General features: G+C 41.5%; 1 protein-coding gene across 50 annotated transcripts in view; it reads right to left on the reverse strand.

Annotated features, from left to right (window-relative positions):
- The window catches only part of SORBS1 (sorbin and SH3 domain containing 1), a 234,952-nt gene that overhangs the window by 57,741 nt on the left and 156,431 nt on the right, over positions 1-20,780 (reverse strand). For 26 of the 50 annotated variants that reach the window (XM_081267226.1, XM_081267199.1, XM_081267219.1 and 23 more), the window contains 7 exons: positions 19,759-19,931; positions 18,223-18,286; positions 16,145-16,219; positions 15,761-15,823; positions 6,703-6,750; positions 6,452-6,581; positions 4,505-4,619 (listed from right to left, as the gene is read on the reverse strand). In XM_081267226.1, coding sequence (XP_081123352.1) covers positions 4,505-4,619; positions 6,452-6,581; positions 6,703-6,750; positions 15,761-15,823; positions 16,145-16,219; positions 18,223-18,286; positions 19,759-19,931 — 668 coding nt within the window. The remainder of the gene's footprint in view (positions 1-4,504; positions 4,620-6,451; positions 6,582-6,702; positions 6,751-15,760; positions 15,824-16,144; positions 16,220-18,222; positions 18,287-19,758; positions 19,932-20,780) is intronic. The other 24 variants (XM_081267217.1, XM_081267205.1, XM_081267225.1 and 21 more) reach the window with 2 other exon arrangements.

Genomic DNA, 20,780 nt, shown 5'->3' on the forward strand with positions numbered 1-20,780 from the left:
ACGTATGTTTTTCAAAAAAACTTTGATAATCATAAATAAGAGTACGATGATTTTCTACAATTGAAAATATAAAATGTACGTATTTTCTACAGGGGTTGAAAACACCATACAAGAAACTTAACTACCTCCAGGCTACGAGCTGAAGAGAGCTATCATGCACCATGGACAGGTCTTCAACTACCATCACAAAGCAGTGCTTCCTGGACGTGCTTTCCTCAACAAATCAGTTATCAGCCCTTTTGCAGCTTGTAGCAAAGGCTGCAAACTATCTTGGTGATCTTTACCAGCCTCTTCTTCCAAGATCCCTAGGAGAATCTGCACCATTACTACACTTCCGTTTCTAGGTAAAGGAAGATATGAATATATGGCACAATGCCTTTCTTTAAATGAAATTAAACTAAGTTGAAATCACAGGGAAATAAATACTGAAACACAAGGTCTGACCCTTGTATACAGATAAACCTACTACTGTTCTCTGTAGGGACCTAGGGCTCCAGTCTTGAAGGGGAAGGCCAGCCCTTCCTGTAGTAAATGGATTCTGTATATATTTAGTGAAATGAGGCATAGTGCCTAAAAAGACACAACCATTTAGGAATAACAGTTTAGACATTGAGACATGCTAGATCCTAATATAATGGGTATTCATGAAACCTATTTGGTGTTTATTATTTTTACAAATCCTACTTTATAAACTGCTCTCTGGGAGGTTAGGATTTTTTTGTTTTTTAATAAAATGTACCAATTCTTTCAGGAAACTGCCTGAAAGTTTTGGTATTCACAGTCCTGAAAGAATTAACCCACTATATTCCTGAATGCTGTCAGCAGATTGCTGTACAGATGAGGTTAATGCTGGGTTGAGAACAGAATCAGAAGGCAGGTCAAACAACTTGGGTCCTAATCCTGCAGTTCCAAACCTCTGTCCTGAGAGCTGCCCAGAGATAGAGGTACAAAGTTGATACCATACAGCATGAACATCTGCATTTTTTCAAGTATAACTCAGCTGTAGATCCAAGTAAGGAACACATCAGTAGAAAATATCCTTCAGGGTGCAGAGAAGGAACCTTGTCCCATCAGGCAGAGCACACTCCATAATGCCAGGCTCTATTCTTTGCTGGCTATTTTTTCCCAGCTTGATAAAATTCTTGGAAAGGAAGTTGGCTTGCCAGGAAAATGCCAACTATTCAAAGATAGATTTGCTGCTTGAACAGGAGCCAGAGACCAGCTTAAAATTTTAATTAAATAAATCATCTGGACATGATATGTTCATTTACACAGCCCTTGATAATATTCATAGTTCTGTGTCTATATTATCCCATTTGACCGTCTTGCTCAGTATTTAACTAAAGCTGACAGGCTATATAATATTTCTATCTACAGATGAAAACACTGAAGAAGGTCAAATGATTTGCCCAAAGACACAGCAGAGCCAGAACTGGAGCCCAGAACTTATATCTTCCAATTTCTGGTCCAGCATTCTGTTTGCTATACTACATTCCACATCTCATACTCTGAATGAGAGGGGGCAGATCCAACTGAGTTTGAAGATAAGACCAAGCAGGGCTAGTAACTAACTTGAAATGCCAAAATAAGGGTGAACTGGGAAGAAATCAAGCTGGGGAAATCCCCTTGTTTTATGCTGCAAATATGTCATGTCTGTAACTATTATTTGAAATGTATGTCCTTGTATTTTATACCTGTGACAGCAGGGACCACAATATTTAACCTGAAGTTTAGCATGTAAGAATGGTTCTATGTATTTGTTAAATTGAGCTCGTGCTCTGTAAGGGACTGGAACAAAGCCTGGAAAAGGTAATTTGTGACAAAACAGGGACCAACAAGTAGATTTCCAATTCCAAGTCCAGAAGGGAAGAAATGGACTTTTATTATGTAAGAGAAGGGCCAAGTATACTTAGACCTTCATGAGTCTATTAAATAGGTGAAGAGGTCACCAAGGTTGTAAATCCATGGGACATTTTGAAGGTAGAAGTGTTTCACGGGTCTTGGTGGTGTGGATATTCCAGGGCAAGATGAGCTGTGGCTGATAAAGTCTACCACTCATTACTCTTGCTGTCAATGTATCACTAAGCCTTGAGATCATCATTTAAACTGCTAGTTAAACAAACATGAGAGTTTTAATGGGGTAAAAATGAGAATGCACATCTTAAAACAAGCCTAGATCTTACATCTGTCACTAGTTTGTATACCTACTGGCAATTAACAACAACAAGAACAAAAAAGTGTATGTTGGAGGGCTCAAATTCTGGTAAGCCAAATACTGGATTCCAAAAGGCAAGACTTACACACTGAAACTCACATTCCAGCTTCTCTGTTCATGTGATAAAAATAACAGGAAAAAAAAATTTAACCATAAAGGACTAATTCAAATATCATGAAGGGCTGATTATCAAATGAGTAAGATTCAATTGAAATTCCTCTCTAAATGGAAACCTTCTCTTGGGAAGAATACAGCAATACTAGGTGAAAGGTGCTGGAATTAAATGACTGGACAGGCAGTTCCTCCCTGGTCTGTCGTTGGTGCCCACATGCCCTGGTGGACCAGTCTCAGGCCTGGTGCAACAGAGTTCCTACATGCAAACACCCAGATGGTCCTTTGGGTCTCACCAGTCCCCAGAGGGCCACTAGAGGGCATTGTGTACAACCTTCCAAGACTAGTTAAAAAAAAAAAAAATCAACATACTCCCTTCTCAGATGTGGAAGCTGGAGAGGAAAACGAAAAGAAAGGTGAGGAGGGAGGATGGGGAATTCATGAAAATCAAAGGGATATCAGTTGAGGAAAGGGACCAGGGTGTGGAAAGAGGAAAGAGAGTGGGAAGTAAGGGCTGGAGAGTGATACTGCCCAAATCTTATTGTTACATTGTGTCCATGTAGGAATAAGTAACAATAAATTCCATCATTGTATACAACTATGATGCACAAATAAAAAAGGTGGAAAGAGAAAAAAATCAATAATAAAACAAAAAAACAATGTAAATGAGCCCAAGAACCGTGGTATGGGAGATACGTGTACCACTGTGATATCAACGAAGGAAACAAAATTATGTTGTTGTTTTCCTGGTTCTGAATAGTGATTAAATTACTCAGTCAGAGGAAGTGGAAACAAAGAAGAAATTAAGAAAAAAGGGCACACCTTCAGTAAGAGCAATGACAGCCTCTAAATGGTCACTTGGCAAATGATCAAAGGCCTGCAAAGTCCCTGAAATCTTTTAAATGTGTGATTATGTGACTGTGGCTCACTACGTTATTAAATACTACATTACGATAACATTAAGTGTTAGGAATATACCTGAAGAGCACGCTTTTCTGGGTGTAAGGGAACCTTCTGTGTTTATTATGAACGAGGCACCTTCTAACAGGAAGAGAACCTTCAGTGAAGAGGGGAACCATAAGCAAGATCCTCTGCTTGTCTCTACATCTCCTGCTTAAAATACCTGCAGTGCATGGTAAATGCTGAAGAATGACAACTCTAAAAGCACTTCTGTGAACTGTTGACCTCTTTTCCTAATTAAAATTACTTAACGCTCTGTGCTTTTGAAGATGTCACATTTTTATTGCAGTAAAAGTCAACCTGACTGTTCTTTAAAAACATGTAGAGCAGGAGAGATAGAGGGAAATCATTTGAACCTGCATTTCAGGGGGCCTGCTTATGGTATGGTAACAGTATTTAATAAAAACCAATCTCCAGCATAATCATTCCATCCTGTTGCCACAGCCAGAGGGCTGCAATGTTTATGGAGCTTTGGAGAATCCCTTTAACCACACAGAATTTCGAACCAGCTTTTTTTAATGAAGGATGAATAAAAGGAAGCATGATTGGCAGATATGAAACCAGTCAGCTTATAAAAATTCTTCCCATTTCACAGAAGAGGCCATTTTTCCAGGGTGGTCTGGAAACAGATCATTTTCTCAATCATAATTGCTTTGCGATGTGAACTTTAGAACCAGGTTGCATATGAAATTAGTCCTCACTATTGCAGTTACCAATAAAGGAAGACCTAAAAGATATATTCTAATAGCCTGGGGCTTTTGCCTCTAGTTATAACATCTTATCAATTATTTGGCTTTTAATGATATACTGGTAAATCCTACAAAATTTATCCTTGTTCACATAAAAGTCACTTTTTTAAAAACCCTGACTTATTCCAGTTAATGATACGCCTGATACATTAATGGTTAGACATTTTTTTTTAAAGACAGCAGCAAAATCAATCTGTATGTTAGTAGAAAAATTTAAATTAGTTAAAACCATGCACAAAACGGAGCAACGGAGCCACAATAAGAGGATTCTTTAAAAGGAGACTCTCAGGACTTATTTTATGAATACCTGCAACAATGGAAAGGGTAAAAATAATTCATTTTTTTCATTGTCTTCTAAACAAAGAAAGTCTATCTCAAGGGGGAATGAATATAATCCAGCTGAACAATGCATCTGGATTAAAGAACATGGGCAGAGAGAGAGACAAAAGAACTTTAACATGCACATTACCATCTTTTCGTTGGTCAGAACAGAAGACTTGCCCGGCTGATATTCGTAAATGCTTTTGGGCTCTGCACGATATTTCCTCGTATCCACTTTCTTATCTGGGGGCTCCCAGTCGTTTCTGCAGACAGAAAATCCTATTTCAGCTATTGTCATGAAACCTGGCATCAGCTTCCAACAGTCTGACTTTGGTTGGCTACAGTCTAATCAAGGAATTTTTATATCCAAAGCATAAAATTAGAGTAAGGGTGAATAATTTAGTTGTGCTGGTTCATTTCTCAAAACAACCAGTTAAATCTCTGTGTTGGTTTCACAAAGGGCATGAGCCATCCTGTGCTGAAAATGAGGCACAATCAATTGAAGAGACGAAGAGAAGGAGAGAGGAGAAAGAAATGGTAAAGCTGACCTGGAAAAACCTTTCACCTCGCTCTGCTCTCATGAATTTATCATTCCCCAAACATGCCTGCATCTCCCACCATGCCAGTGCAGAGAGAGAACATAGGTCCTGGAGCTACTTGACTATGGCTCAAATACTTTTGATAAGACCTGGTAACTACATGATCTTAGCCAAGTACTTTACCTCTTGGAACCTCAGTTTCCTCATCTGAAAAATAGGGGTCGTTGTAAGGGTTCAATGAGACAATACATGTAAATCATAAAGCAAAATGCCAGACCTACAGGAATTACTAGATAAACATTACCTATTACTATGACTATGTTCTTCCCTAATCCATACCCCACCCTACTACCTGCCAATCTCAGTCTTTGGTGCATATTCTTAACCTGGTATCCAGTAATGGGTTTCAGAAGATACACAAATTCTTGGAAACTGTGTGCAAGATTTTTATGCAGGTGTATTACTACTTTGCAGTGTGGTTGCATTTTGTTTTTCGTGGAAGGCTGAAAACTTCTTGATGGCAGGACAACATCTATAACATCTGATATAATCTGCATAAAATGTAGCCAGTAAGTGCCTGATGAATGCATCTCTAAAGGATTTATGGACATATCTAGCCTACCTTTCAAATTGATTACCTAACTCCTCAGGTGGATGCCACTTAGGTATGTGTGGGGCTTTGTTTTTGAGGATGGAAAGGTGAGCCAAAGTGAGACTGGATGTGCATTTGAGGGAAAAATCATTTGAATTGATCAGAACCTTTTTTATGTGGAGACTGGTAGAAGTTTGGGCTGGAAACTGCATGGGACATATGTCCAGATGACATGAAATGGTTGCTCCACAGGGCACTTTTAGAGATAAGAACTAAATAAAAGAAAACGGGGGCCAGGTGTGGAGACACACTGTAATTCCAGCTACTTGGGAAGCTGAGGCAAGAGGATTGTAAGTTTGAGGCCAGCCTCTGCAACTTAGTGAGATCCTTTCTCAAATAATAAAAAGGGCTGGAGATGTGGCTCAGTGATAGAGCATCCTTGGGTTCAATTCCCCACACTGGGGGAAAAAAATTGGATTGTTTAGCACAGGCATTAAGGGATGACTAATGTCACCTCTTAGTAACTCCAAACCTTACATCTTGATGATACACCACATATAAATAAATAGACATTAAAAGTGTGGCTTTATTTTATTCTCTGCTATGAATATATAAACAGGGTTAATATGGACATAGAATATGAAAACCTGTGACAAATCTTGCAGTAAGACTTTTCTTATGAAAAGGTGATGATATTTATAGTTGACATTAATTAAGTCCACACAACAAGGAATATTTATGTGCACTATCTCAGTATATCCTTGCAACATTGAGCACAAAGCAGTCAAGGTTTTTATCCCCATTTTACAGATAAGGACACTGAGACTCAGAATAAGTCACTGCTGGTAGGTAACAGCAGGGGATTCAAATTAAATCCATCCTAAGAAAGGAGGCGCCTGGGTCTCAGGAAGTGCTGACAAGGCACTTGGCTGGTCAAGGTGAACATTCGCGAGGCACCACTTACCGTTCTGGGCTTGACTTTAGTGAGGAAGAGCGGGTAGGGAGGGGTAGCGTGGCTGACCTCTTAACTACCTTCTCACCATCAATGTAGTTCATCTCACTTTTTGAGCGAGGCACGGAAAGGGGAGATTTTGCTAGAGAAAGCAAGTGCATACAGACGACTTTACAAACCAATGAAAACTGAAACCAGAAGATGTCTTCCCTCATCCACCATCCCCCCCTTCTCCCCCGCAACCAGGAAACTCAGTCACTTACTGTCTTCAGAAAAGGAGTATCGGGGAGAGTACAAATCGGAATCATCATCTAGTGAACAAAAAAAGAAATGGATCAGGACAAATGGGCTACTAAGGAACTGGACTGCACATTCCCCACTTCCACAGCCTGCACCGAATCCAGACACACCAGGGAACCCAGCGGAGAAAGGAGTCAAGCACCGGGAAGCTACACCACAGCAGACCACACTGAGGAGAGGAAGGTTTGCAGAGGCCACCCAACCCCGGAGGACCTGCAGTCCCGACAGGACGTGAATGACCAATGCTTGGCAGATGACCGCTGCCTATCACTGGGAAATGCATGGGGACAAATGGCCAAAGGTCTTCTTCAAGAGACACCTCCTGCCAAAGCTGGAATGCAGAGGCCCGAGTCTGGCCAAGTGGGAATCAGGGGCTGAGATGCATCCCAGTGCTCCTGCTCAGTCACTGGTTCTGCCTGCCAAGAGCCATGGGGTCCTGACAGGTCTTCTTCAGGGGCCCTGAGGCTGCTATTGCCTGGGAAGGGGAGGCCCGGAAGGTGTGGTTGCTGGCTCCCCACCTCAGCTTTGAAAGGTTTCACATTTTAAACTTCCATATATAACATCACTAACAGAGGTTCTGCAGCAAAGAGTTGACAAAAATCCATATCATAATTTGTTTTGGTTCCACCTCAACCTCATTCCACGAGGAGATTTCTCTCCTTCCTTGGGGCACAACACACCCATGGTTGATGTGGTTACATGGCCTGCTCTGCAAAGGAACTGCCTGAGCTAAGTGTCTAAACAGTGACTCTGGAACAAATCAAACCCATAAGAGTTTCTGTGGTACGAGATGGCTTTCTAAGGGTGTGGCACGCTTCACTAAATAAGCTTAACACTGGGGCTCTAAAATGTGCTGAATAGAGAGATGAGATCTGAACCCATTAAATGGCTGTATTTTTTAAACTTAAAAATCAGACCATAGGGACATTATTTTCTGGAGGGTACTGGGGATTGAATCCAGGGGTGCTTAATCACCAATTCACGTCCCCAGCCCTTTTTTGTATTTTATTTAGAGAGAGGATGGCGCTGAGTTGCAAAGTGCCTTACTAAGTCGCTGAGGCTGGCTTTGAACTTGTGGTCCTCCTGCCTCAACCTCCCAAGTTGCTGGGATTACAGGTGTGCACCATCATGCCTGGCCCAGACCACAGGCACATTTTTGGGAACAGATTTCTAAATTGGATCTGTCCTGAAAATGCAGGTTATTCAGTCACTACATCCCCATAATGATACTTCCAAAGCATTACTCCAAAGAGTTGCTCTCAAACAGTTATCCTCATTTTCTAATATCTTGCTAATCTGAATTCAGAATTTATGCATATGGAACGAAGACCCAATTTCTTCCCTCAAAATTCATAACTTTAGTGAAGGACATGACCTTACCAGCAAAGGCAAGCCAATCTAATGTGCTATGTTAATGACAAAGTGTTAATCAAGTCCTTGTTTCTACAAAAATCATTTTACGTTTCAGAGCAGAAACTATCAGAATTTTTTATGAAATGTAAATAAAGCTAGCATTGCTATTATTTTGAGTCAAGCAACATTGAAAGACAGTTTCTCTAACCATCTTGTGCCCTCCCTTCTCCCCATTTATATCTGTCCCTGGTCCTCAGTCAAAATAATAGACAAGAATCAGGTACCAAAGCATATTTTCACCTCTTTCCACCCTTTTATCTTTAAGGATAAGAATCAACATCAAGGTTGAACTGGGCTTCAGCTTCTTTACCAACACAACCAAGCCATTCACTATTATAAATTGAGTGCACAAGTTTATTTGTTCACTTCTAAAAATAGGGCAGGGGAAGGATAAAATGTATTTTTGGAGAGACCATACTGAAGAATTTTGTGTTCCCAGTTTTTTCATTTTTTTGTTTTTTAATAGGACTTCTGCCATGACATCAAACAAAACGAAAAATCAGCTTGGTTCACAAGGACTTGATTAGGAAAAACAGTGCCTGTCCAAAACAAAAATTAGCTTAGTGAGAAACCAAAACATTACTCTTTCAAGTCTGGCCTAGTGTTTTTAGCTCAAAACCTTGTGCCTCTCTGAATCACAGAAAAATTAGAATCCATCATTAGATGGTGAGGTGAAAGTTAATTTATAATTATTACCTGGTTCATAAGGCTAGAAACAATTCTTGGGGGGAGGGATGTCATTTAAATACTTAAAAATGATTTTTTAAGCCTGAACTTTTTTAAGAAAAATGTTTCTCTCTAGATTCTTCTAATGTGGAATTCTAGGAGGCTTATTAGAAGACAATGAGAAGAGCCAGGTACAGTGGTGAACACCTGAATTCCCAGCAACTCAGGAGGCTGAGGCAGGAGGCCAGCCTTAGCAACTTAGGGAGACCATATCTCAAAATAAAAGGCCTGGAGATGTAGCTCAATGATAGAGCACCCCTGGTTCAATCCCAAATATTGGGGGTGGGGGGACACAGAAGTTGAACTCATTTGAACCATAGATGAAAACTAAGTCAAAATGAGTTATTTATCGAAATGTAAGAGCTTAATAAATATAAAACTGTCAGAAGAAGAGTATAATAGAGTAAATCTTTTATAATAGTAAACCTTGTGTGAAGAGAAGCCCTCTAAGAGATAACACCAAAAACACAAACAACAGAAAGAACAAGGTTAGATAAAACAGACATCATCAAAATTAATATTTGATGTTTGTCTTGAAAATCTAAGAGAAAAAAATTTACCCCAACTTATAACTACTGCCTATGTCATTACATTTCTATTAGGAATAAAAATAATAATAGTAGCTCCCAGTATTGTCCAGTAATAGCTGAAAATTGACTGATATCCTCTCATTTAAACTTTGTAAAAACTCCAGTAGGAAATAAACACATCATATTTCAAACAAGGTCCAAGCAGGGTAGAAAAAATTTGCACAATGAGAAAAATACAAAGGAGGAATGGATTCAAGGTCTCTCTTCCTCATGTCACCTATTAACTTGTTATCAGGATGTTGCTTCGTTCTATGTTTCACACCTTCATGTGCCCGGATCCTGGGAAAGATGAAGACCTCGAGTGTTTCAGTGTTGGTTTTTTTGTGGAAGAAGCAAAGGAAAGTGCTGTCCTGAAACTCAAGTACACCATTGGCCAGACCAATCTCCAGTCCTCCTCGAAGCCTCTGCTCCACTTTTCCACATTACCCCGTCCTGAGTGATGCTTGAGCAACATTTCTGAGTTACCCCACCACACCCTTAGTCTTTTTGCTGCTGATCTCTGGGGACAATGGTAACACTGAGTCTTTTAGTTGTAGGTGAATACAACACCTTTATTTTGCTTATTTATTTTTATGTGGTGCTGAGGATCAACCCAGTGCTTCATGCATGCAAGGCAAGTGCTCTACCACTAAGCTACAACCCCAGCCCCCGAGTCACTCTTGCTATAGTGTCTTCCATGTGCTGGTTTTTTAAACCTTCTCTGGTGAGTCTGCACTGGGAAAGACAGGTAGACAGTTAGAAACACCAAGGAATTGGAAAAGTATAAGAAGTATCTGTCTGTACTCTGTGTTAGAGCTAGTCCAGGGGTGGGAGAGTACTGTGTGTGTGTGTATATGTGTGTGTTTGTGTATATAACCATATCTAAAACCCACCAAGTAAAGTGTTTCTCGAGTTGTCGATGAACTAGTGTTAGAAAGCCTGCCTCATTTTCTTCAGGATTCTTGAAAACAATGCCACAGTGAAGTCCGCTGAGCTGGAATCTTATAATCGCTGCTCATTGTGGAGCCATATTTTATTTGTGCCCCTCTTGCTCTAAGCAGAAGACATCAAACCTTGGCAGTAACACTCACAACTTCCTACACCACTGATTCCAGGAAGCCTGAACACTATGCAGGATTACAGGGGGTGAACAACTCACTTCAGGGACCTGAAGGCCCCTGCTGGGTTCTGATGTTCATGCACCAATGATTCTCCCCCAGGGATTTGGCAGTCTGTTCTTGGTAGCACAATTTAAGGACAGTTACTCTGCCTAAAACTGCCAGGAGCCACATAATTGCCTTTTCAACCACACTGACTTTAAATGAGCTCCTAAATGACTCCCCCCCCCCCCCCGGGTTTTTGTTCATTTGTTTTTGTTGAATTTATTAAAGTCTTAAAGACAACAGGAGAAAGTACTGGTTGAAATTGATGTTCTATAAACATAATGTAACTGACCAAAATGAGCTGATGGAAAAAAAAGCAGCATTTGTATAACTACTGCCTATGTCATTACATTTCTATTTTATATACCTATTAGGTCTTTAAACCTAAAATTGCCTTTCTAGTATGAATGGCTCATCTTTAACACAGTAATTTTCCATTAGTCAACATAATTCTTTCTCAGACTTTACCCCACATACTTAGGAAGAGCAAGGATTAAAGGGTAAAGATAGACATGTACAAACATCTCTCAGACAAAAGCAGTTAAGGAAAAGAGGAACGTACACGGATTTGGGTACAGAGTCTGTGATATGAAAGGAAGAATAAGCAAAGGAGGCAAGAAGGTTCAAAGAAGCCAGGACGTCTGGGAGCTTGGGGAGAGACTTGCCAAGTTGTCTATGATTTGATTAAAGGCAATCAAATTTGAAGGGGTAAGAAAAGGGCCAGCACAGGGTGCAGAGTAGCTGCAGAAGACATATTCAGAAAAAAAAAAAAAGACATAATTCTATGGAAGATAGGAGGTAAAGCAGGAAAGGTGTTAGTGGGGAAAGTCTGGGAGGCCCGTTGGGTTAGAAAAGGACTCACCTCACCGTTCTCACCTCCTATCAGATCCTTGGGTCCTGAAGTTAGAAAGGGAATAACTCCTTCACTTCTAAACTATTCTGCAGGCCAAAGACTTCTGCACTTGCTAGGCAAAAACCTTCAGAGCAGCTCTTGTAAGGAGATCAAAGGTGACCACTGAGAGCAGCTCCGCCCCTCTTCTGGGCAGTGCTAGCCAGAGTTTGGGGCAGGAGGCACAAATCCTGGCCAACCATACTCCCAATAGAACGATTTGCTTGAATACAAGCAAAATAAGGCTATTATTGGAAATCCTGCAAGGCCAGTAGAGGATTATTTTAACTGATGTGCCTAAGAAAATCAGCCTCCTTAAATCCTTGCTTAGTGCAATCTTGTCTAGGAATAAGAAAAAGGCACAACGAGAGAGAACACTAGGACATCACCACTAGGAGTGCCTGTTTTTGAGTCACAGCACCAGGACATTGCAGTGGCCACCACCAGCCTGAAGTGCTGTGAGAGGTATCCACAAGCCAGGGGGAAGGCTAGTCTCTGGGACTTCACCTCTGATGACAGATTCCACCCTGTCAGGGTGGGTCAACTGTTCCTCAGAAGCCATGCACCACAAAGTAACCTATCCATTACTTGGTTTTGGTAAAGATTCCTAGGTATCCTTATATCCTCTGTCTTCCTGACATCAAATGTACCAAGTGAGCAAACATCATTTGCCATCTTCAGGGTAGAAAGTCTAACTCTTTTGAATCTGCATTCCTCACTCTAATCCTGCCTGCATCTAAATTTCTACAACTGCATCTAGGCAAGTATCTTCATCCCTTTTGCACTCTGGGGAAGAGTGGTGCTCCTCCATTGCAGTGGTTCTCAATGCTGGCTGATTGGGACTCCCAAACACCTGGACAGCTTTCCTAAACATATCTCCCAGACACCATCCCAGGAGACACTGGCTCAGGATCCTGAGGCAGCTCTGACTTGGGGGAAGCTGGATACCTACAGTGAGGCATCAGAGAGCCCCTGGAAAGGAGGGGCCACTCAAGGGAGTACAGGAGTGCAGCATAGTCAGTAAAAGCCCATGTTTAGGGGCCTCTTAGACCTACCTGGGTTTGGATCCTGGCTCTGCCACTTACTATGTTATACTGCATATATTAGTTAACCTCTCTGAGTCTCATGGGGTCACTGTGGGGGGGGGTCGAAAATCAGATAACAATAGTGATTCACTCAGCATAGAGTCTAATACTGCATAGCATAAGGACTCAGTAAGTGACAGTCCCATGGTCATCGCAGTGGTGGTCATGTTACTACCATTTACAGGATTAGTGGTGAGATATGGAGGTACTGGCTACCATACTGCTGGCCCTAAGAGAAGGAGGTGGGGAAGGGGAAAGGGCTGCATTTGTGAAGCTGCTTTTCCACAGCTCTTTCTTCCCTTACCTGCTTCATGAAGCAAAGTGTAAGCACATGCAACACACAGAAGCCTCAAAGATTGTAAAATGATTGAAGGGACGGTTCCTTGCTGGGATTGACAGTGGTTTGTTTTTTAAAGTATATCTTAAACCTCATTGATCAAGATATAATCATTCTGTTTATCTTCTAAAAGTCTGGCCAGACATTCACTTGTTCACTGTTAACTGGGGGGAAAAAGAAGGTTGCTAAGCTAGCATAAAAACTCACACGGCCCCTTGCTATTTAGGAGAGTCAGTCTTGAGCTTTTAGAAGCGTCTTTTTATACTATATCAACAACTAAAATTTAGACAGAGGCAACAACCCTCAGGCTAGGCTCTGGTAGGTGTACTACAGATAATCTTAGTTCCGAATTCTGAATTAAAACAATACCAGCAACAAGTTTTTCCCTAAGAGACCAGTTCTGGACCATCAAGTGCTCACATTCTTCAGTAAAGCTGTTTCTTTCTTAAGGCATGTTAAAATCTCTGGGCAGACCCTCCATTAAGTGCTAACTGTCTTTAATGCCTTTCTTTGAAAGGCATAAATCTTTCCTCTGTCAAGAAGGAAGTGCACAGAGCCCAGGGCCACCTATTGGGAGCAGCACCACGGACAGGGCTGGGGTACTCTGATGGAACCCCCAGATAACATCTAAGCCACCAGCCATAGATTCAGAAATCCAGAGGATCTTAGTCCAACAGTTTAAAAAAATGATCTAGTTTAAACATTTTCCTCATTTGTAAAACGTCTTTATCTAATGGAATAGTGATCTGTGCCTGGATATGTCATCTAGGCAGAGATGGGGGCGTGAGATAGCATCTATCCTATTTTAGAAAGGTCTCCAGGGAAGATGACTTCTTAGAAACTTGTGTTAAAGTCTAATCATCTTTGTTATTTGGATTTCTTAATGTTCAACCTAATTCTTTTAATTTTCCCTTTTTTGGTCTTTGAAAATAAAAAGTATAATAAGGTTCATGTCTAAATATATGCGGCAAGTTGTCATGTTATTTCTTACTATTTATGCCTTGAAGAAAGAAAAAAAAACCAAAACCCCGCTTTCCTCTTGTGCCAGATTTGATGTACACCAAAAGGCAAATGTTAACATAAATCAGAGTTGAAGGGCGCGGTGGCTGATGACATGGGAGCTCTGGGGTGAGGCCATGACATCCCGTCCCAAGGCTGAGGAAGCCATGGGCACTGCCTGTGATAGGCCTAATCAGTCCTCCAGTCCAGCAGGAGACATAGGACTTCTCCAAGGGGCCCTCCTCCAGCTGTGCCCATGGGACATTGTGCCCTCAGCATGCTCTGCACTTGTCACCTTACCTACAGGGAGCCCCATCTCATAAGTGGGTTGAGCTCACAAGTATAAATAAAGCACAAATTAAGAACTGTAATTAGTCACATTTATTCTAAACAATGCCCCCCACCTTGCCCAACTCAGTCAATTGTTTCTTCAGCAATGCTTTCAGCTAGAATCAGAACTCCCAAGACAGAAAGACTAACTTATCTATGCCAAATAGTGAGGAGGTTACTGATCAAAATTTTAAGTCATCAGCTTTGAGTTCTGGGGTTTACTCAATAGACTTTTCCTTCAAAATAGGCCCCAGGCATGATAACGATATTTCATGTCCCAACATGTCATCTCATATATGATAAGTGATCAGTAAGAGTCCAGTGAATGACCAGATGAATGACTTTACAAATGGTGAGAAGGGCTGGGCTGATCAGAGCAGAGCAGCATTGAGATGGTAGCACCAGAGTTCTAAAATAAGCACTCTGGTTCCACAGTGCAAAGCTTTCACTCATTATATTCTCCAGGCATTACTGAGGACCTGTTGTGTGCCAACAAGATTTCTGCAGCCTCCAGACACATGCTCTTGCAACTGTCCCTACAATGGGCACAGTGTGCTAAGTCCCCCTTTCCAAATCCCTGCCAGGGCACTTGATGTATTCATGGCATTATCATCGGTTGCCAGTATAGTGCATGGCACAGAGCAAGTGCTCTGAACAACTAGAATGAAGTTCAGAGCATTAAGTTCAGAGCATCTCCTTCTAGAAGAGCATTTAACAAAGTTTCCTCTTCCAGACTCTGCCCCTCCTTTTTCTGGGTCACTCATCCAAAGATCAGACCATGCCAGCTACTATGATAACTCTTCAGATATTGTCCCTAACTCACCTTTTAGAAGCTTCTGTGACAAGAGGACTTTTTTGCCCAAGTAAGTACACTCTGAGACACCAATGTGGCTGTGCTCCCCAGCAAGACAAATTCCTAGCAGCTTTTGTGAACTGTTTTCCAGGTTGGCCCAAATCCTTATATTCAAGAGATCTCATCTCTTACCATGACTGAATCTTATATTTCGAAACCACATCAAGAACTCCCTCCCAAAGGGAGGTCAATGGCAAGAGGAGCCCAGTGACAAGTTAGTTGAATGTATAGGATTCTGAAAGAGGTGATGTGTCTGTTTTTGTGAGCCAGCAGGTCCACTTCCTGCCCGTCCACCACAATGACTCAGCTTCACCAAATCACTGCCCAGCCACCAGCACCAGATGACCAGCCCCGACACCAGGTCATGAGACGTTGGTATAGGCAGCTTTTCCCAGAGCCCCACATGTTCCAAACATTATAACTGAGCTATGATGGCTACTCATTAATCATGCAAACCCTAAGGGAATAGAATTAAAGTACTATCTGGATATACTCTGGTTATAGAGTCAGCGAGGAATGAGACAATACCACAAAACACAAGGTTAGAGGGAAGCAAATGAATGGGAGACAGCCCTAAGCCACCAGGAGAAACCCCAAGGTGAAAAACAAAATAACAGCACCAGTACAAAGAGAGGCACACGGTTTTCCTTGAATTACCTTCAGATTTAGGACTAGGAGTAGATGCAGGAAACTGGTAGGTAGGAGTGTAAGGATTGTCCTCTGTAGCAGAGAAAAGCAGTGGATTTTGAAACTATCCACCATGAAGTGGAGGCACTGACAAATTCCCACTTGAATGACTGATTACCTAGTTTAGTGTTATTAAAGCACACCAGCATCACACTTAAAAATAGATTAATGAATTAGAAAGGACTTAGTTATTTTAATACAGCATATCATGCAAATGAGTGAAATAAAATTTTCACCAACCAAAAAAAATGACTATAAAAACAAAATCTAAAAGCCAAATCTTATGCCTAAAATAGAACTCTAAGAACTAATTAAAGGCTAAAACAACAGATACGCCATCTAAATTTATGGTACCTTCAGAATTTTGCTGGATTTCGGGAAGTTCAGGGAATTTGTACGTAGGGAAATAAGGGTTTTCTTCAGGAGTGTCTAGGCAGAGGAGCAGGTTTGGGAGAGAGAATAGAGGAAGATACAAATGGAGACAATGAACGAGGAGGAATCCACATACAATTTAGGCTCCTTGAATTCTGGAACATGGTAAACATCACTAGTCACATGAAAGAAATTCAAGCTGCTTTAAAAATCCAGTCCTTTTGCCTGAATTATTAAGACACATCAAAAGACACAATATCATTACTTCCCTTGGTCAAAGAATTACATCAAAACAGGCTCCAGTGTGCAGAAAGCACTTAGCGCAAAGCTTCAAGCTCTCACTCTTTATGGGCAAGAGATATTAAGTATGATAATGAGTAGTATGCAATGGAAACACTATCCTAGAATGATTTTTTTTTTAAAGCGTGTATGGTGGACATTAGAATCAAGGCAAACAAGTGGAGTCTCAATTTTTCAAATACCCCTGTCTACCATTAGGACAGGTAGTTGTGTTATCACCTGTAATTTAGTTGAGTTAATAACTACATGAGAACACCAACACTGCCTGTAAGGCAAAACTACTTTGCACATATGCAAGCACTCGTCCCTGCATTTAGCCTTCCATAGCTGGATGTGAATATGTGAGAGAGTCACAGATGGCCAGAGGCAGTGGAGAGTAACTTTAGGAAGTGACCAGTGGAAATGACCCCATCGGATCATTTAGCATGGCTACTATGAATAAGCTCATCCACCCAACCACAGCCAATTTAGTCTTGATTCAGAAAAGCTAAGTACTGTTTCTAAATATTTAGAAACACTTTGAAGAGGGGCATACCTGGTTCATTATGAACCCAGCAAGAACTTACTAACAGTAATGTTAATTGACATCTGCAGCTAATTAGAGAACTTGGATATTTGTAGCTTACACAGGAATACTGACTAGAACACTCTTTCTTTGCCTTCATGTACCATCCATGCCAGGCGGTCAGACTGGATTTGGGAACAGGGAAGGACAGGATGCTCTGCCCACAGGAGGACCGGTACCCTGCCCATGGTGCAGCTACATCCCTGCCTATCAGTTGATTGGTGGCACAGGCAGCAATGGGAGCTGGTGGGGTTGTGACCTGCCCGAGCACTGGCCTGGGGTTCTCCCACCATGCTGGGTCACTGGCTGACAGCCCAGTGGGCCTTTAATTGGGAAGCACCTCTTTCAGCTTGAGCAGGCTCTGGTGTGTCAGCTCTTGACTGATTCTCAGGGCTACCTGCCAAGTGCTGGCTGGCAGCTAGGGGTGCTTATTTTTCACATTAACATAACCTTAGAGGTGCACTATGCATCATTATACCTTCACAAGGCCAAATACTTTCTCATGTGGATCCTGCAACATCTCTCAGAGGAAGGAAGGCAGGATAAACACAGAGAGGCACATGACTGGCCCAAGGTCACATGAGTGTTTAGGGGAGTGAAACTAGATGAGAAGAGTTTTTTTTTTATTTTTAAAATTTATTTTTTAGTTGTTGATGGACACAATACCTTTATATAATTTATTTATTTTTATGGGATGCTGAGGATCGAACTCAGTGCCTCACACATGCAAGACCAGTGCTCTACCACTGAGCCACAACTGCAGCCCCAAGAACAGTTTTCTTAACTCAGTTCTTAACTCAGATTTCTCAACTTTCTCTACTCATGAGGCAGTCACGGGCTGACACAGGACATACCTAAAGCTGGAAGCAGGTGAGAGATGGAGTTGCTCGAATCTTAGGCAGATAGGTGCTGGAGCTCAGGCAGAGTGCTAGGCTCAGCCTGCTGCATTCCACACAGTTGGGAGGGAGGACTTGTGAGCTGACCTCAAATTATAAAGCTGAGGTGGGCATACAGGTGCACCCTCCCTCCTGTGCTCTCAAGGAGCATGGCTGGATTCAGGCAGATCAGTACCTAATGGAATCCAACTGCAGGACCCAATCTCCTGGAGTCTAAGCAAACTAACTTTAGGATGATACTCAAGAGTCAATATGGGGGCATACAGCACAGCACAGCCTCTACAAATGAAAACCAGTACCTCTGTTTAGTTTGTGGATCTGCTTAAACATGGTCTTGTACCAGTCTTTTGATCTCTCAGTATTCTGGAGAAAAACAAAGGCAAAGAATAAGATAAAATGGAAATTGCACATTTCAGAACTTTTATGATTACAAAATCAAAATCAGACAGGAAGTGACATCTTAAGTCAAAACTATTGAAAAAGAACAAACTAAGAGATTCAGACAGACATGAATAAGCTCATCCACCCAATCACAGCAGATTTAGTCTTGATTCAGAAAAGAAGTACTAAGCATCTCAATATTTAGAAACATTTTGAAGATATAGAAACATTTTGCAGAGTGATAGTTGGCCAAAAGAATGCAGATTTTGATAAAGGTATACAAAGACTTAAAATATGTCCATTCTTAATTTAAAAAAAAATTTAAAATCCTTACAGAGAATTTATTTCCAAACACAAACTATGGGAACCTGAAGTAAATCCTAGAAATCTGATGCAAAGAACACTTGCTTATTATGCTATGGCATAATAATCCATTCCAGATTATTCTGCAGAAATCCATATAAAGTCACCTTGCATAGGGCCAGATTCAGAATGAATACACTAACACATAACCCATTATAGCATTCAATGCCAGAGTTTTCACCCTCACCACAAAGCTGGGTTTTGTTTGTTTGTTTATTGTAGCTATAGCTGCTTTTGGTAATAGTTCTCTTTCTAAATTACTTACTACTTAGGACAAGAGCAGCATTCTTTTGAGGCTTTGCCCATGGCTATGTCTACCTACTTTCTCCAAAAGAAAGCAAAAAGAAACTAGTCCCTTTTCCAATTGGAAATCACAGGGAAGCATTGTAGTCAGTGGCCTAGTGAACACATGGAGAGGAATGGAATTCACCTGAATCCAGTTTCAAAAGGCAGGTTTCCCTGAATTCCTTAGGCTGACAGGAGGACTAGCATGCCTGACCAGTGGACAGGGCTGCTACTAGACCCCACCTTCTCCTGGAGGCCTTGGTGGGCTGAATCCTTCCAGTGGTTATATCAGCGTTTCCTCCTCCATTTGTATGTGTGGGGGTAGTTCCTACCCAGGGGGATCTTCTTCCTGAACCCCAAAACTGGGGCTCTGGACCTCACACTCTCCAGGGTGCTCTAACCCTGGAGCAAGAATTTCTGAACAGACTCCATGGAACAATAATAAAGGAAGATTGCCTGTGGCATTCACCCCTGGAACACTCACAAGCCCAAAGCCTCTCTGAGGGTCTGCTGCAGAGAAATTTCTTCAACTTTGTCCCACTCAGACATTCCTCCTTTTCATTTGACCACAAAACCCTTTCTTTTTCCATGAAACATCCCACACCACTTTGGGAAAAATTGCTGAACACCAAGTTTGGAACACAGCTTATCGTGGGTCTGGCATTTGGGGTCAGGTGCCAGTGTGAACACCCTCCCCTCCAGGCCTGTGTAACCCATAGACGGGTTCACATGCAATCAGGGCTGTGCTTTTATCACAGTTTAGTTAAGCTGAAGCCCATGAAGGACTTTTAGGTCAATACTCATACCCGAAGTGGGATGCCCACTTCATCCGTGGACACATTGCTTAGGTCTTGTGCACTCTTCACCACCCGCCTACTGTCATCCTTTGCTCTTTTTTCAGCAGCCCTGACAGGCGAGGTGGGTTTTTCCTGGGCTGGTGCAGAGTCCTGCTCACCCACACTTCTTTCTGAGACAGGATCTGGAAATAAAAAGCAATCATTAGCTGAAGCTCTTCTGGTAGCTCCAAAGCAAAAACTCACAAACCATCCAGCTAAAACAAAGTGTGTTTGCTAATTCCCAACTGGAACTAGTTCCACTTAGGGCAGGGGTCAGCAAACTATGGCTCATGGGCCAGTCATCTGTTTTTCTAAGTAAAATTTTATTGGAATACAATCAGATCAGTTCATTTACACTTTATTTATGGTATTTTAACACTACCACTGCTGAGTTGAATAGCTATGGCTTCAAAGCCTAAAATAGTTATTATTTGGTCCTTAAAAAAAAAGTTTGCCAACAGTGTGTTTTGCAGAGGTTTGCATATTATGCTCTGGGCATCCAAGTAGTTCTGACTAGTCCAGAAATTAAGGGAGCAGATAGGACTATAAGGAGGTGGCTAAACATTACTGGAAAGTTCTTATTTCATTGTGGGATAGTCACTTTTTTGTGCCTTAGTTTTCTTATCCAAAAAAATGGTGATAACACTTCCATTGGCAACCTCACAGCCAGGTTGTAAGAGAACTTATCAAGATAACTTAAACCACAGAACTCAGAGAGCTGTAAACTGCTACATGTTCATTATGGTTTATTTAATTTGGTTCAAGACTGGAAATTATGGAGACCTAATAAACATGCCAGGTCCTGTGTACAGATTTATACAATTATTTATGATAGTTGTTATTCCAAGTCCTGTCATTCACTTATTAGAGAGGCACTGACTAAGCACCTGCCAGGTACTGTGCATAGTGGACTGACAGTGAATATCTCAGAATCTTGGCCCACAGGGAGCTTACATTCTAATGGGCAGAAAAAGCAAGCGCAGCAGTGAAAA

Source organism: Spermophilus citellus (genome assembly GCF_964194105.1).
Source record: "Spermophilus citellus genome assembly, chromosome: 15".
Taxonomy (NCBI): domain Eukaryota; kingdom Metazoa; phylum Chordata; class Mammalia; order Rodentia; family Sciuridae; genus Spermophilus; species Spermophilus citellus.